The following is a 17,936-nucleotide window of genomic DNA, read 5'->3' on the forward strand; positions in this document are numbered from 1 at the left end:
TGTGCAAAGCAACAATTGAAACCTGCTAATTCACTGGCTTGTCATGTTGCTGAAATAATGTACTAGCAAACCTTATTTAGCATTACATATCTCTAGAATAATTACTTACATACTGTAACGTTATAGTTATCGTTATATTATCTTACTAGCTATTTATAACTTATAGAAAGAGTGCAACGTTATAAAGTTACATTACATGTATTGCAAAATACGTAATGATTTGAGGACCAAGTTTGTAGTCAAAGTTTGGGCAGGCCATAGTCAATGTAAAGCATATTGTTGATGTTTCGTCCCTACCAGTGAATGTGCGATAACTGTTTATCCGCCGCCATCGGTGGCCCTGCATGTTTACTAGCCTGCGCGTTCACGGCAGGCTCTGTTGTGGGGGAGGAGCTGTGGAGGGAGGAGCTGTGGAGGGAGGAGCTGTGGAGGGAGGAGCTGTGGAGGGAGGAGCTGTGTAGGGAGGGCTGTAGCGCAGCAGAGAGCAAGGGGGAGTGACCTGTAAGTTGTGCTTGTTCAAATTTTCAGGCTAAGTCAACATTTTCTAAAAACTCCCTACTGCAGCTTTAAACACAATGTACTATTTAAATTGATTGCTGGACATCGTAATGTTATTGTACATACATCTGATTTATGATTTAGCATTGTACTGTATTAGCATCTCTCTAATCAATTATCAGTTACCGCTGGCTCAAACTGCGGTCTTAACCATGCCGATGATGCTAGCGAAGGGCGTGGTGAGCTCGTGCCAGGGGCGTGGGTAGTGAGCCGATGACAGAGCCTGCTTACATCATGCGGGGAAACAACTTCCAATAGGAAAATTCAACTGGAGTAGCCACCGTTCAACTCGAAGAGGGCAGCACTCAGACATTTTTACACCATTTATTGTAGAATTAAAACACTTTATACCCAAATGTCAAAACATTTACTCAAATCAATGAACAGCACTAATAAAGCCCAAGTCTTACAGATCATTAACTAAAAAAAGTTGTTTTAGGGTTTAGTTAACCTTTAAGAAACATGAACTAAACTCTTGACACCATTGGTGGCGTCCGTCTACTTTTGTGGAGCTTAGTCTGTGTTTAACATCCAATAATAAGTACAAGTATAACATGCTTCATAATCTGACTAATACAGTCTAGAAACTCTTTGAAGACAAACGCTTGAATATTTGTTTCTGCCAGCTACTTTTTTTTCCCCACTGAGGTTTTGAAGAATTCATTGAAAATTACCCCAACCCGTGAGGTAAACCTTCATTTATTTTCAGTTTTGTGTCCTTATTACAGTGTAATTATACATTTAAGTACTGTGTAATATTAATAAACAACATCTTACTATAGGGTTAGTCGCATGTAATTAATTCACTGTTTTTACTCTAGCAACCACACGTACCACGTTTAACAAGGACACTGTAAAATAAAGTGTGACCAATGATTCAATTATTGGAGTCAATTAATTACAGTTGACACACGTTTATTTCAAGACATTTTTCGAGTTTTCATCACTAAAGCTACCTCCCTGTAGCCTGACTACGTCAGACTTCGTACTTCCGCTCAATTTCATTTTGCTTCTGTACTCAGTCTGAGAAAGCGTAATAGCTTTCCGTTTTCCGTTTTCCTCCAGCCTGAAAACAGCCGGCCAATCAACGAACAGAGGGCGGGCTGAGAGCCGTGACGTAGACGCTGAATGTACCGTGGATGCGTAGATTTACTTCACATAATCTGCAAAAGTCGTTCACAGCCATGTTCACTCCGGTATTTCGCTCGATGGTTTTGTTTTCGCATCATACATGTGTTTACAGTGAAGTTAGATGCAGCTGAGCATGCGCATAACACACGCCATAACCAAACGTTATGTGATTGGCTTACGGGTAACCAATGATTTTAAACTTCAGACAAGCGCCCCCCCGCGAGAAAGAAAACGCTTTTCAATTATGATAGCAGTAGCAGAGTTTGGTATTACCAGGCTAACCTCCCTGTGCCACAAATAAAATATCTTCCATAAAAACCGTCCGAGTCAAAGTGGTTTGCAATTGTGACGTGGTCAGAAATCCTGGAACTACTTCATAGCTGTGCAATCAACACATCAATCAATCAGAATCAAAAACTGAAGAACGCAATTGGTATAACATGATATAGATAATACATGTTTTACCCTGACTGCTCACTATCCTGCATGGTTTAGCATCAAGCGGGCCTGTCCATAAAATATTACCCCATGAGAATCGCATGAGGAGGTGATGGAAATGTCAAATCCAGGTCAAATCAATGTCAAGTCCAGAGACAGGAAGCAAAAAAAAAAAAAAAAAAAAAAAAAATTCTCATGAAATGCAAATGCATCTGGTTAAATGTTGCATGCACCCAGAAACAGGTTTTATTAAGCTTTCTGTAAAAAAAATGTTAGATAGCCATAAATTCTTGGTGGCTTGAAAATATAGCCTATATTAGCAATTAGCACTAGAAAGGTTATGGTTCATTTGCATATACTTTTTATTATCCATTGTTTACATGTGAATTTATAAGTAGTGGCCTGGTGACATGGAATTGTTCCTGTTGAGTAATTAATATCAAGATTTTAAGGTCTAGTGCTCACCCTTTTGATACTTCTACATCATCAGCAAGCATCCTTATTAGCATATCATTAACATTTCTCGAAATGTGAAAAATATGCAAACGGTTGAGCCATTTTTCCAGCGCATGTTTCTCGCATATTCAAGCAATTCTCAAGACAAATATGCTAATATCATTACTAGCTTTATAGAATGTGTATTGTCGTGGAATATATTATCTAAAAGAATGTTTTAAGGCAAAATAGAGCTATTTTCTATAGGCTTGTGCTTTTTCAATGCCTGCAAGATTTTCTCTGGCTGCTGTAGTTTTGTTGGACTGCAACAATGTATTGTGTCTTTTCTCTCATCTTCAGCCAATGGAGAATTTCCTCCGGTGGCTCCCACGCAAGAACTGTTCACATCAAGCAGTAAGAACATCAAGACCACTACACCACCATCTACAGAATGTGAGTTTTAGCTACTTTCATGTGCTTGAGCTGTTTATATTTTTTTGAATGGTTTCTCACTTTTATCTAGCTTGTTCAGACTGAAATTTGCCCCAGTGTGATTTAAAAGTCTGAAGTTTGGTGCAGTCCACGTTTATTCTTGTTATTGTATTGAAACTATACAGTACATGAGCGCTAAAACAAACATATTTTCAGTCATTGTTCAAATAGTCTGTTTTAACTGGTCTCACCTAACCCAATTAGTCAAGAAACACCTGTCTGGTTGACATATACAGTAAAGAAAAACAGCCATGCAGGGGAGCGTTCCCCAAAAGTATTGTAAGCCAAATACAGGCACAAGTTTCTTTTTTATCAACATAGTTAAAGAAATCTGGGTTTTCCTGAAACCATTCCAACTGAACATTCGCAAACAGCATTGCAAACCTATTGACCTGTGGTTAGAAGCATGTGGACATGTGGACTTATGTCGGGTTCAGACTACACAATATCAGCCCGATTTTGGCACGATGCATTTGACAGGGTGTTGTGGTGATTCGTAAACAACAATGGGCATCAGGATGCATTAATTGATCGTTTTATCTCGTATAGTGTGTCGTAGCGGATGACAACCGACTAAGCTTCATGACGTCCCAACAGAAAGACTAGCATGTTTAAATCACGACGGGTTCTGTGACATTGACCAATAGGAGCAGAGAAGCTCTTCCATACAGCTTTCAGACATGGTGAAACGAAGAGAGGCAATGGTATTGGTTCTGCTAGGTTTAATTATGCAATAGAGGAAAGGTTTGTGGAGCTATAAGCAACAATATTCCTGCCCTTATAATGTTTCATCGAAGGACTACCACAGCTGAGTGAAAAAAGATTACTGTTGGCAAATGATAGTGGAGGCGCCTTCAGCAACCTGGTGAGTTCTGGAATAGGATTAAGTTAGTACAAACATTGTGTGTTTTTTATGCTCTTGTGTCCGGAAGTCAGTCACTAGTTCCGCCTTCTCGATGATATTACACACATCGTTAAAGACGACAAACGATGATTGGTCGGAAAAAACAATGTGTAGTCTGACTTCACTCTCAGAAAAAAAGGTACAAAAGCTGTCACTGGGACAGTACCCTTCAAAAAGGTTCTAAAATGTACCATTAGGTACTAATATGTACACTTTTGGTACCAATATGTACACTTTTGGTACCAGTATGTACCTTTGAGGGACTAATATGCACTCTTTAGGTACAAAAGTGTACCTTTTGAAAAGGTACCGCGACAGTGACAGCTTTTGTACCTTTTTTTCTGAGAATGTTGTTTCTTGTCTACGACACAAGAATTTAGGAGTCAAAATTGCATAATCTGACACAGTGTCTATCGTAACAGACAACAATATTATGTAGTCTGAACCCGACATTAAATAGATCATGTTTTTGGGCACAATAAGTAACATAATGTGCAGTACATTCAAGATCTTTCATTCTATTTGAAAAATATATACACTTTATTCTCTATGTCAGCGTGTCTACAATCAGCAAAGTTTTTGAAGAGTGCATATGTGCATAAATGCATAAGGGAACCCACAATGACTCAAACATAAAACAAAGCAAATGATGGGAAACAAAACTTGTGATGTAGTTTATTTATTTATCGATTTCCATTAAAACTAACTAAAACTAAATAGCAATAGAAAAAAAAAAAATATATATATATATATATATATAAATATAAATAAAAATAAAAACCTAGATGAATTGTCAAAACTATAACAACCCAATAATAATTATTGGGATAATGTTAACTGGAACACTTGTATACACACAAAATAGCTTCCCAAATATTGATAATATTTTGAAGACATGGAAGTCAGATCCGAACAACACTCCCGGCTCCCAAAAAAAGTAGCGATGTGTATTATATAAACTCTGGAGTCTTTGTTTTCACAGCAAGTAATGAGTTATTCACTGCAAACATTAAAGCACCTAATTCAAAGTCCAGACCATGTAATTCCTTCTGAGCACACTGAAATTGTTGAAATGCTTGAGTACACCAAATATGTTGGATTTCTAATGGATATAGAAGATGAATGCTTATGAACAGAGGCTCATATACCGTCTCTCTCTCTCTCTCTCTCTCTCTCTCTCTCTCTCTCTCTCTCTCTCTCTCTCTCTCTCTCTCTCTCTCTCTCTCTCTCTCTCTCTCTCTCTCTCTCTCTCTCTCTCTCTCTCTCTCTCTCTCTCTCTCTCTCTCTCTCTCTCTCTCCCTCTCTCTGTCTGAAACGGAAGTGCACTGCAGAGAAAATAAAGTGTGCCATCTACTGGACTATTTATGCACCGTTATTTCTCTTCAGATCAAACAGTGTTGAAAGGCCAGTCGCAACATTAAAAAAAATCTGTCAGAAATACACACTGGTCAATATATAACAACATACTTGGTCTAGGAAATGTATACACCGCTGTTACATGACATTTACAATTCAATATGTAACAGGGTGGACCTTAAAAGTTTTAATCTAATAAAGCCCATTACAAGCTAGGAAAGAACAACATGCTTAGAATTTTAATAGATATATAAAATCTGTTAAAACCATATCCATACGGACACAATAACGCAGACATGTTTTATGCTAGTAGATAAGTCTTCTAAAAATAAGGAAAATAAAGAAAAATGTATTACTGAAACTTTGTTCTTGGAGTTGCTTTCCCTCCAAGGAAATGATGTCACTTCTAGCAAGTCATGTGAAATAGAGCATATGCTTAAGATTTGAAAGGTCAAGTAGCAACAATGTAACAGGGTGGACTGAAATTTAAGAGACACAAAATAATTTCATGGTTTTACACATAAAATGTATCACAATAAATGGTATGCTGTGCCAAGGAGTTAGGAGTCAATGAGTTACTAATACACAAAATTGCTAATTTAAAAATATATACGTAACTTTTATTTCAAAGTGAATACTTATTTAATTATTCTTAAGTAGTTGCATTTCCTTGATGTGTTCCTTAAATCTCTCCAGTGCATTTGTTGCAGACAAATACATGTGCCATTCTGTAATCAAACCAACTGTGACAACAACCGAAAACATCATCTGTAAAGATACTATCCAGAGTTGAAATTTCCCTGCATTCATGCTTTCATATGATCACGATTGCTCATGAGGGCTGTGGTAAAACATTAGCTACGTTTACATGGACACTTATAATCGGATTGACAGCTCAATCGGACTAAAAAACCTTCATGTAAACACCTTAATCGCGCCGATTGAGCTCGATCCGAATGAAATTTCGATCGGATTGAAAGGAGTGGTTTATCCCTTTTGTAATCCGATCGAGAGAACATGTAAATACTTGATCGGATTGAAAACCGAAACTGAAAGGACTGCGCATGTGCAATGACGTTAAATAGCGTTCTTCCTGTTGAATAAAGTGTCATATAAGTGTCCCGTCATTCTAAAATTCTCATTTCACTCGCACGTCTGTGAAGTGAAGCAGGACAACGTCCCACCAGTCCTTGTTTTGGATTCTCATCCACAGACGACTGGTTTTGGCCGCGGGGAGGGGCATTTTTACTGCGTGATAAATATAAACAATATAAAACAAATAAAGAACCAATAGAGGAGAATAGTTATGCGCGAACAGCGGGATACTCTGTATATTTGTGCAGTGTGCGCATGTCAAAAAATATTTTCCGATTTGAAACTTGCGACATATAAACGCGCTCATCAACCCGATTACTTTATTTATCGTTCATGTAAACACCGTGTTCGGATTCATCAATCGTATTGATTTCATTCCGATTGAACCAAAAGGTGTCCATGTAAACATAGCTATTGCTTCAAATTACCATGATTATCTATTGAACGTGCAGTCTGTAAAAGACGTCTTCTACATGACCAACGCCATTGTCCCTGGGAAGACTGATCTGTTTGCCCACTGCATATACAGGTGTTCTTCTCATTGGAGCGTAGTCATTTATCAGTATGGTGTGCTTGAGTGTTTGTGAAATGACTCCCACGCCGATCAGCCTTAATAAATCTGAACGAGCAGCTAATCTGCTATTCATCAGGACTCATTAGCAGAGCCTCACTCACGTGTAGTGCAGCTGTGGACGGTCAAAATACATCGTCTATCTGTTCTCTGCAGTGTCTGAAACGGCGAAAGGAGGAACTTTCAGTGCTCAGTGTTATGAAACTGTTTGGTTTTAATCTATACACTCTTCTTGAATTGATAGCACTGCAAACAATTCACGTGGTGGTGGGAGAGTAAATAGGTAATTCTGCAATTTAGGATAGATCTCCATTAATGATAATATATTTAATATTGTGAAATATTATTAATAATGGTTTTCTTTTTTACTTTTAACTTTTACTTACTTAATTATACTTCAAAATGTAATTTATTTCTGTGATGCAAAGCTGACTTTTCATCAGACGTTACTCCAGTCTTCAGTGTCACATGATCCTTCAGAAATCATTCTAATATGCTGATTTATTATCAATGTTGGAAACACTTTTTCAATTGATACTTTGCACGTGACGTCAGTTGTACTGGCTGGTGGGCAAGAACGTCATTCTCTAGCAACGAAAACCAGTAAACTAATCAAGGATCTTGCCAGGACGTTGCCAGTTTTAATATACAAAAGTTGGTGTTTTGAGGTGTACACGACATGTCAGATAGTTGTTGTGCGATTGGATGCACTAACCGCGTTTGTTACCCGCCAGATATATCACGTGACTGCAAAGTATCAATAGTCACCTTTTAGACATTTTACTAACTAAGTAACTTTCTACATGTCAACTAACTGTCATTAGAGTATTTGTAGACTGTCTGCTTACTATAAGTAACTTGGCAACTACAAGTCAACTTGTTCTACTAACCCGAACCCTAACACCTAACCATAACCTACCAGTCTACTTACAGTCTACTACAGCCTACTAATACTCTAATGACAGTTAGTTGACATGTAGTTGAAAAGTTACTTGTAGTTAATGTCTAAACTGGACTATAAAAATAAAGTGTAACCGTTGTTTGTTTGTTTTTGGAACCTGTGATACTTTTTTTCAGGATTCATTGATGAATAAAAAAAATAAAATAATAAAAAAATAATAATAAAAAGTAAAAAGTTTTTTTTCCCACTTTTTATTCATCAAAGAATCCTAATATATATATATATATATATATATATATATATATATATATATATATATATATATATATATATATATATATATATATATATATATATATATATTGTAACATTGATAATAAAACATTGATAATAAATCAGCATATTAGAATGATTTCTAAAGGATCATGTGACACTGAAGACTGGAGTAATGGCTGATGAAAAGTCAGCTTTGCATCACAGAATTAAATTAGATTTTAAAGTATATTAAAAAAGAAAACCATTATTTTAAATTGTGTATATATCTATATCTATATCTATCTATCTATCTATCTATCTATCTATCTATCTATCTATCTATCTATCTATCTATCTATCTATCTATCTATCTATCTATCTATCTATCTATATATATATATATATATATATATATATAATTTATTATTATTATTTTTTTCACTAATTAAAAATAGTAATGTGTCCAAACTTTTGGCCTGTATGTCCTTTTGATTTGCAGGGTGTTGTTTGATATTTTTCAGTTGAATTTCCAGCAAAAATAAGTGTATCCTAATATCATATTTCATATGTGTATCAAGTGTATGGTATTTTGATCACCTCTAGCTTTAAACTGGTTTGAAACCACAATTGCTCAAGACAGTTAATAATAAAACACACACTCTTTCTACCAGAAACACACTCTAGTAAAGCTTTCTGGAGTTCTATTCCCAGCTGTTGTTTTCTTTAAACTGGAAGGAAAATCAAGTTGTACATCAATCTTCCCTTGATTCAGTCATGGATAATTGATATAGCTTTTTTGATAAATTATGCTACGATTGGAATTTTCTGTCATGCCGCCGCTCTCCCTTTTGTCATCTCCAATCTTTCCTTCTCTTTTCTGTTCCTGCCCTCTCCCACTCCATCCTCCACTATCGATTTCTCCCTTTGCCACCATGGCATCTCATTTTGGCAAATAAAGCCCAGTCGAATGGGGAAGTTTGCCTTACGCTGACTCAAATCTTCAGCGCTGTGTAGAGAGGGAGTGTGTTCTTCTGTCAGATCAGCTCCCTCTGCCTTTGTCTCCTTGATTACTTCCTCTTCCCCTGACGAGAATAAGAGACGGGCCGCTAACCTCATGATGCGCTGAGTACCGCCGCTCAGCTTCCGATGACTCAGCCATTCCCACCAATCAAACCTTCAAGATCTCTATAAAAGGAAGCTGTATAAGACCGACTGGTGATATTTGTCTGGCACATTACCTCTATACAACTCAAAGCTTTCTTTCGCGTCAAATCTAATTAATTAATCTTGATAGGTTCCTGGCAAGGAACTAAACTTTTATTCTGACATATTCAGATGTTTTATTTGCAGACTTGGGTCGGACAACATCACTGCAGAGAAAGAGGTGCATTCGGAACAGCACACTCCTGTTTTGGAATTTTATTGGCCCAATATGTCAAATGTCAGTGTAATATATCCAGAATGGTACCTATTTTTTATGCAATGACCAATTGTTGGCAAGTACTTCGCAGATTTTGTTTTTCACCTTGATACCACTCTGCTCTGGTCATTCATGTCAAAACTGGATTGGCTTTCCTTATAGGTTTCAGGCAATTTGATTGGTTCCAGCTTTGCAAATAGACCCCAACCTACTCTAATGAAAAAGAAGTGCACTTAATTGTGTAATTAAATAACTTCAGATCTTAAAATTTGGGTAACACTTTATGTTAGTGTCTTTGTTTCACATGTTACATGTAGTTATTGTAGTAATAACTATAAATTATGCGTAATTATATATGCAACTAACCCTAAACTAAACTCTAGTTGTACTTGCATAATACTATAATATAATATTAATAAAATAAAATGCTACTTAAAGAGAGTATACTTTCCTGCTTCTAAAGACACTGCAATTCTGAAAAGTGAATTTTCCAATAACTTCACATTTAAAGTTTTACTTTACTAGTACATTTGAAATCATTGTTTTAATAATCTTTTGTCATACTTCAAATAATAATATATAATAATTACTCTTTGATGTGCTGATTAACATATCAAAGCACATGTGAAGTACTTGTTTATCAGTTTAACTGTAGTTTATTTGATTAATGGCTAATTTAAAAAAAGAATAATTTACAAATTAGTTTGTAATTCAGATGTATATTTACAAATATATTTAAACCCATGCTATATACGTTTCTATAGAAATTAAATTTTTCAATTTACCATAAATGCTTGTCAGTACATTCAGCATATTTCAAAGACAATAGAAGTAATTATGAAATTACAAATAAAAATGTACTTAAATCATACATAAGTGGGTCCAAAAAGCACTCTCAGCTATTTGCTTTTAATAGACATTTAAACTTTTGTTTAAAAACTTTAAAAACTTTTGAAATTTAAACTTAAAAAAAAAATGCATTTAATTGCAATTAACATGTAGTTAAGTTTATGAAAAAGTACATTATGTTTGTGTGTATTCATATTATTTTAAAGGATAAGAAGGTGTACTTCTTTTTCACAAGGCTATGAGCCATGTGCCCGTTGTTGTAGGACACCAATTAAAATAATAATAAATAATACTGAAACAAAATATTGAAATAAAACTGTTCCTTAAACAAAGACAATAATGAAGATGACGTGAATCAGCTTCAGTCTCTGCTGTAGTTCCTGACGTAGAGCTGATAAAAAATGTCAGAAACACGAAATGTGTTGCGACATATCTATAATACACCTTAACCTTTAGAATCCGTTGAGGTTTTTTTTTTTAAGCTAAAAGTGAGTATGTTTTATCGGAATGCTGACAGTAAAACCCAAGTGAACTCAGTCAGAACCTCATTCCTCTTATGAGTAAGTGCATTTGACATTTAGCAATGATTGAACTCTTTTATGTAGCATTATTTCCAGGTCTGTGAAAGACATTCCACAGGTTTCCAAAAAAATGTCTCTGTGGCTTTTTGACTTCCCAGCCAGCCAGCCAAACACATCACATAGAATATCTTTCTATTTTCACCTTCTACTTCTTTGGTCCAAGTTTACACCAATACAGTAGTGTAGATTATTTCTCTGAAAAAAATAAAAATAAAATAAATCTTATTTTATGAATCTAAAGGTACCTTTGTTATATCTGTGGCCATTTGTGTGTTTTTACAGCTGTCAAGTGGATTTTCCACACCTGTGGAGCGACAGGACAAGACGGTCCAACGCCGACTCAGTGCAGTAACTCTTACCGCAAAACCAATGTCAATGTCAGTGTGGGCACTAAGGGGCCGTTCAAGGGCATCCAGATGTGGCGGGTCCCAGAGACTAGGAAATACAGGTGCACACACACACACACACACACACAAGCAAACATATCCTCTTCCAGGCGTTTAGCAGATACTTTTTCGCCCATGAAATGGAAGACATTCTTCTTCGGCACAATTGCTGCCTGTTATCAAGCCCATCAGGTCATTCAGGTAATTACTGTCCGTGGACCAGGAGGAATGAGAAAACACATTTCCAAAGTCATCAGCTGCATTGCTGAGGTAGTACCCAGACTGATAATGACATTCACTTAGCAAAGTCTGTAAAGAACTTTTTTTTTTTTTTTTTTTAGCTCTTTTTTTTAAAAAGTGAACTGTCTACCTAGACAACATTTTAAAGCCTCACCCCAGCCAACATTAGTATGTGGGGCCCATATGGGTATGAAATGGGTTGAAAAATGGGCCCCATGTAGGATTGTCCGTGGGTTACATAATGGCCCCATGTTAATTGCCCAGATGAATTTCATGTAGGATTGCACTTGATACGTGGTGGGACCTAAGTAGGCAACATGCACAAGACCCATCTCGGTCGCAGCGTTATGCTCCTGACGCAAAGGTCGTTTCGAAAGCTAACATTATGCTGTCTGATAAAGTAGGCTATCTCATTATCTCAATACTGAGACAACATTGTTAGTGGCCTCTGTGGGAAAAACAACATCAAAACAATTCAGCTCAAACAAGCCATCCAAGATGGCTGACAGAGCTGTGAGAAACACTGACTACAAATATATTTCATTAAATACTTAAAAATGCCAATACAAATAGTCTGATCTACCATTTTTTCCCAGAATATATATCAGAAATATATTTATATCCAAACTATAAACACTGGCGCAACTTATTTTCTGGAAAATACAGTAATTAAAATGGACTAGTTCACCCAATATTAATGTGTTATGCCATTTTAATGAGTAAAAGAGTAAGATGTTGTTAGTTTAGGAACATGCTAACATTAAAATCTATTGGAATTGCACTACATGAGATGCTGCTTATGTAGAGTTTTCCAGTCCCTTAATGTTGCTTTTAAGGCAGCTCACTCACTGTATTAGGCACAGAGCTTCCATGGCATCGCTGGTGTAGTTACTAAAAGTTAGAGCTTGTAATTAGAAGGTTGCCGGTTTGATCCCTGTGAGAAGTGAGTCAAGAGCCACCGCCATTGTGCCCTTGCCTTGAGCAAAGCACTTAACCCCAGGTCACTCCAGGAGAATTGTCCCTGTGATACGTGCTCTTTAAGTCACTTTTGATGAAAGTGTCTGTTAAATTACTGCTTGCTTATTTGTCTTGTGTTTAGGATCACGGCGTATGGAGCAGCTGGTGGACGCAGCGTTCTGGCTGTTCACAAGTCACATGGGGTGTACATGACCGGAGACTTCCTTCTACAGAAGGATGAGCTGGTGTATATTCTAGTGGGACAGGAAGGAGAGGACGCTTGCCCTAATGTGTGTAATCCTTTATATCAATATGTCTTTGTGCTATTCAGAAAGAAAACAGTATGATGAGCATAAAATGGTCTGTTTTGTTTTGTTTTGTTTTGTTTTGTTTTGTTTTGTTTTGTTTTGTTTTGTTTTGTTTTGTTTTGTTTTGTTTTGTTTTGTTTTGTTTTGTTTTGTTTTGTTTTGTTTTGTTTTGTTTTGTTTTGTTTTGTTTTGTTTTGTTTTGTTTTGTTTTGTGTTTTGTTAGAGGGTGCCGACTCTGGACCGGATCTGCATAGAACAGCAAGGACCCTCCATCAATAAGACCCAGCTCAAAGGAGGGGGTGGCGGAGGAGGGGGCGGTACCTACGTCTTCAAGGTGACCCTTTATAAAAAGATTTTAAATTGGATTATTTGTACAACAAAATACAGTATGTGTACATCTATTTATACTTTCTAAAACACACTGTAATCAATACAGTAAATCAATACTGTAATCAATTAATGTAATTTTAACAGTAAATGACTGTAAAAAAACTGGATTACACTATTTTTAAAGTGTCTTTGTTACAGTGTAATTATGTAGTACTATACTGAGTAATATTAATTAACTATATGTGCTTTGGTTTAGGGTTAGTTGCATGTAACTATGCATAATTTATGGATATTAGCATTGTAACTATATGTAACATGTATAACAAGGACACTGTTAAAATAAAGTGTTACCAAAACTTGTTAATTGGTTAATGGTAAGTTTACTTACTATTACAGTGAAAAACTATAATAAATCTAATGGGATACTTCATGTATGTTGTTTAATGTTTATTGCGTTATTTTAATGTCAAACTACCTTTTTTTGTGTGGTTGTCAGTTATAAAAGTAGGCTACAATACAGATTCAGGTTCAGTATGTTGCTATATTAACATTAACCGTTCGTTTTTTGTTGTTGCTGTTGTTGTTTTACAGTAAATTTAAGTTCCAACTGTAAAAATGTTGCTACCGCATATCTTTATGGTAAAGTTCTGTTGTAATTACACTGTGATGAATGACCTAAAATCAAACATTATGGCGGGAAGATTTGTGAGAAATATAAATATAGTTAATTCAGTACAGATAATATCAATAAAATTCAAATGATCTATTTATAATTGATTGTTTCACACAGTATATGTGTGTCATTTTATGATTAAAAGAGTATTGGGTGTTAGCAGTGGTGGTTATATTTATTTTCTTCCCGTGTAGAGCATTCCAAACCAGGTTCAATTTAATTAGAAAAATATAATTGGTGAGAAAGTCCTGAAAGCATAAACCTCAAAGTTATTTTTGTAATGACAATTTGAAGTGTTACACAGTTAAAAACTAATGTCACACTTCATGTTTCCATTGATTACAGATGGAGAATGGTGTCCATGTTCCTCTACTCATTGCTGCTGGAGGCGGAGGCCGTGGCTACAGCAGCCAATCAGAAACCCCAGAGGAAGTGTTGGACAGGAATCCCAGCATCCACGGCCGCAATGGAAAATCAGGCACTGCAGGTGTGCCTCGCAATAGTTTTGTAATAAATTAGGGATTGTCTGTATTTTGCAGTAAATGATTTAGACTAATGTTAGCATGCTGTTCTTGAAGTCTGATGAAGTCTCAGATGTTAGGCATGTTCCTTCTGGTAAATAGTGGAAGCAGTGGCAGTGAAACAGAAAATATTGCACATAGAGCAATGTTTTTTGTTTTTTTTTTAGCTTCATGTGGATAGTTGGAATGCTTTTCTTTACCTGGAAATCGGGTTTGCTTATGAAAATGCTGAAGCCCCAGCATTTTTTTCTTTCTTTCCTGGACATGAACATACTTTTTTTTTTTTTTTTTTCTGCCTGGGCTTCATTATAGTCCTTAATCCAGTCTGAGATTGAATATGATTTTTGTGGCGGTTTCTTCAAATTCCCTATTTCATTCTCTATTTCAGCAGTGGCTGAAAGATACTGATCCTGCAAATTAGTTTTAAAATACTGGGTCTTGGATATTCTTGAGATTTCTTCACCAGCTTTTTTGCTAACTGATTGGAAGGTGATAGCAACACTACAGTAATAACACGTGTGCCCTGCTTTCAAGTCGAAGCAATTGAAGGCACATGCGTATCTGTGCATCTGTTGAAGTTTCTGCATGTGTTGTGGGTGCTCTGGCTGTCTCCTGCAGAGCGCTCAGTATGGGTTCAATCGGTGGTGCTCTTTTCAAAGGCTAGATCACCCACTGTGCTCTATTTACTGCCGCTGGGCTCAGAGAGAACAGCGCAAAACATTCACTCCTAAATCTATTCAATATGTTTCCATCAGGACATTACTCCATAGCATGAAGAGCCCAGCTTGATTCACATGTGCAATGTTTGATCCACACTTGAGATATAGAGTTTTCATTTGTTTCATTTTGTCATCTATACTCCAAAAACACTGGTATGAGTCAGTTGCTGTATTCCTCTATCCCTTTACTCTTGGGTATTATATATTTCTACCTACATCAACACTTCAGATCGGATGATTATTATTTTATTTTTATTGCTAGACCACATCACATATCTTTTTCTTCCCTGCAGATATAAAACATGGGGAATATTTTATTAATCTGTTCCACAGTCCATCTCTGCATATAGTGCTACACAAAGAGCACTGATATATGAGGATGGATTGTGCATTATATTTATGTCTGCAAACGTTAGATTTATTAGTGTGTGTGCTATCTTGTATAAATGTTCGCCTAGCAATGATCCATCCATCCTTGATTGACTGACTGACTGACTGACTGAGAGAACTCTGTTTGAGGTTGTCTCTAAAAAATATTCTCTTTACAAAACTTGTTGAATGGTCTGACTGGTATCTGGGATATCTATTTTTTTCTTCTTCTTCTTCAGCAAAGCATGTGCTGCTAAGAAAACATTAGAGAGTTAGCAAAATGGGACAGCTTTGACGTCTGAAATAATTTGCCACATTTTTATTTGAGCATTTACATGCTAAGCAACAGCACTGCCCTGCTTTAGAAGTACAGGGGTGTTCATAGGAGACTTCTCTGGAGAAATCGCTGTGCCACTCTGCATTCTTAGATCTGTTAGAGGATGATGCAAAAAAAAGTCACCTGTTGTGAAATTAATTAGCCACACAGAGAAAGTGAAATGTCTTTATCTGTTTGTTATGATGTGTGTGTCTCCGTGTATTTCAGGGGGTGGTGGAGGCTGGAATGACAGTTCTCCTGTTCCACAAGGTGGTAGACCACTCATTTTAGGAGGTCAGGGTGGGGAACCCTGTCAAGTCATAGGCTGGAAAACTCGAGGAGGTTTTGGAGGTGGTGGAGGATCCTGCACGGCTGGTGGAGGAGGTGGAGGATACAGAGGTTAGACTAAATGTCAGCCTTGATTTTCATATTATATCTTCATTTTATGATGTTTGCCACATTTTATGACTTCTCTCCTCCATGGCTAAAGGGGGCAGCGCCTGGCATGATAATGATCCGAGAATGGATGGCGATGATGGAACATCGTTTATAAGTCCTGACGGCGAGATGTACCTGGAACCACTCAAAGGTGACACAATAAAGAGCCTTTAGTTGTGTTCCAAATGACATACTCTCCACATATACTTTGTACTATGCAAATAGTGCTTTGTAAGGTTATTCTGTCACACAGCATCGGAGGATGATAAACCCTCCAATTCCACTACTTAAGGAACACTGAGACAGTAGAGTGCATGAAGCATCCAACATTCCACACTTGATTTTTTGAAGTGCACTTTTTAGGGGTTCAAGCACGTAGTGCTGAAACCCTACTGTAATTGTTAGAATTTACAAGGATCAGCATTCTCCACTAAAAGTGATCGGGCAGACCAAACCATAAGTCGTAGAGACTTGAAACTTTGAGGAATGCCAGTACCCACACCTTTAAAGGTACACAATGTAACTTTTTGTTCAAAATTAACCAAATTTAAATGAGTCAATACATCGTCAATCCTTTTTCCAAACCGTGTTTTTGTTTTCCCCTGATTCACTAAGGTAAGCCTATTATGAGTGTTTATATTTTAGACCTGATGGAATGGTTTTCGTGGGAATTGCGTACAAATGTCAGTTGCCGTGTGTGTCTCGTCATATCAGTAAAAAGAGGAAAAGTCGCTTTGGTGTGTGAGTGGCAGAGGTTAGTTGTCACAACGAGTGAGAAAGTTTGACATGGAGCCGCTGACATTGAATCAGTCTGATGGAAAAAAGAGAATGTGACAGAGCTCGTAATAAAACATGGATCAACATTGGCTTGGCTTTTCAGAGATGACGTTTTTATAACTCAACAGGTCAGTAAGGTATTTTATTGAACATATAAATTGCCATAGGATGTAGCTCTCTAACAGAGTTCATTGTAAAGCATTATCTATTGTGATGGGTAATTTCATTATGGTTGTTGTAGCGCTGTGCCAGAATTCAATATCAAGTGTTCATTAATGTGTAAAGCTTTCCATCTAAACTGGTTTTATCTCTTAAGCCTAATGGTGAATGTTTTATGAGCAGTATAACCACATTCATCAGCACACGCAGAGCCAAAGCACAACCAAAACAATGTTCTTCCACAAAATGCACACAGTTTTGTTTTTTAGCTAGAGGGCCAAAAGTTACATAGTGTGCCTTTAAGTAAGCAGTCATTTAGCAGATGCTCCTATTTAAAGAACATACTGTACAGTACAGGACCCTTAGTATCCCTGGAGACACCTGGATTAAAGTGCCTTGCTTAAGGTCACAATGGTAATAGTTCACCCCTGTGGGGATCAAAGCAACAACCTTTCGATTATAAGCCACAAGCTTTACTAATACGCCTCACCATCCCATAATACGGTAATGTTGTTTCCAGGCATGGAAGGTGACGGTGAAGTTATTATCAACCCAGTGCAGAACTGCAGTCACTGTGAGTCAGGAGATTGCCATGAGACCTCTGAGGGCATGGTGTGTTACTGCGATGAAGAGCTCACACTGGCCCCGGACGGAGTGTCCTGCATCAACTCCACCGGTTAGTTCATTTATAACACACTTCACCACCAGATGAACGACTGTCTCATAAAATGGTAAAATGAATGTCTGGGAAGAGTGT

At 36.9% G+C, this 17,936-nt stretch overlaps 1 protein-coding gene across 1 annotated transcript in view; it reads left to right on the forward strand.

Moving 5' to 3' along the window:
- alk (ALK receptor tyrosine kinase) overlaps positions 1–17,936 on the forward strand; it is a 404,771-nt gene that overhangs the window by 358,469 nt on the left and 28,366 nt on the right. The window contains exons 12-19 of the mRNA XM_084096568.1: positions 2,923–3,015; positions 11,269–11,434; positions 12,712–12,859; positions 13,101–13,211; positions 14,226–14,367; positions 16,034–16,204; positions 16,296–16,394; positions 17,700–17,855. Coding sequence (XP_083952694.1) covers positions 2,923–3,015; positions 11,269–11,434; positions 12,712–12,859; positions 13,101–13,211; positions 14,226–14,367; positions 16,034–16,204; positions 16,296–16,394; positions 17,700–17,855 — 1,086 coding nt within the window. The remainder of the gene's footprint in view (positions 1–2,922; positions 3,016–11,268; positions 11,435–12,711; positions 12,860–13,100; positions 13,212–14,225; positions 14,368–16,033; positions 16,205–16,295; positions 16,395–17,699; positions 17,856–17,936) is intronic.

This window comes from Abramis brama, assembly GCF_963993115.1.
Source record: "Abramis brama genome assembly, chromosome: 21".
NCBI lineage: Eukaryota > Metazoa > Chordata > Actinopteri > Cypriniformes > Leuciscidae > Abramis > Abramis brama.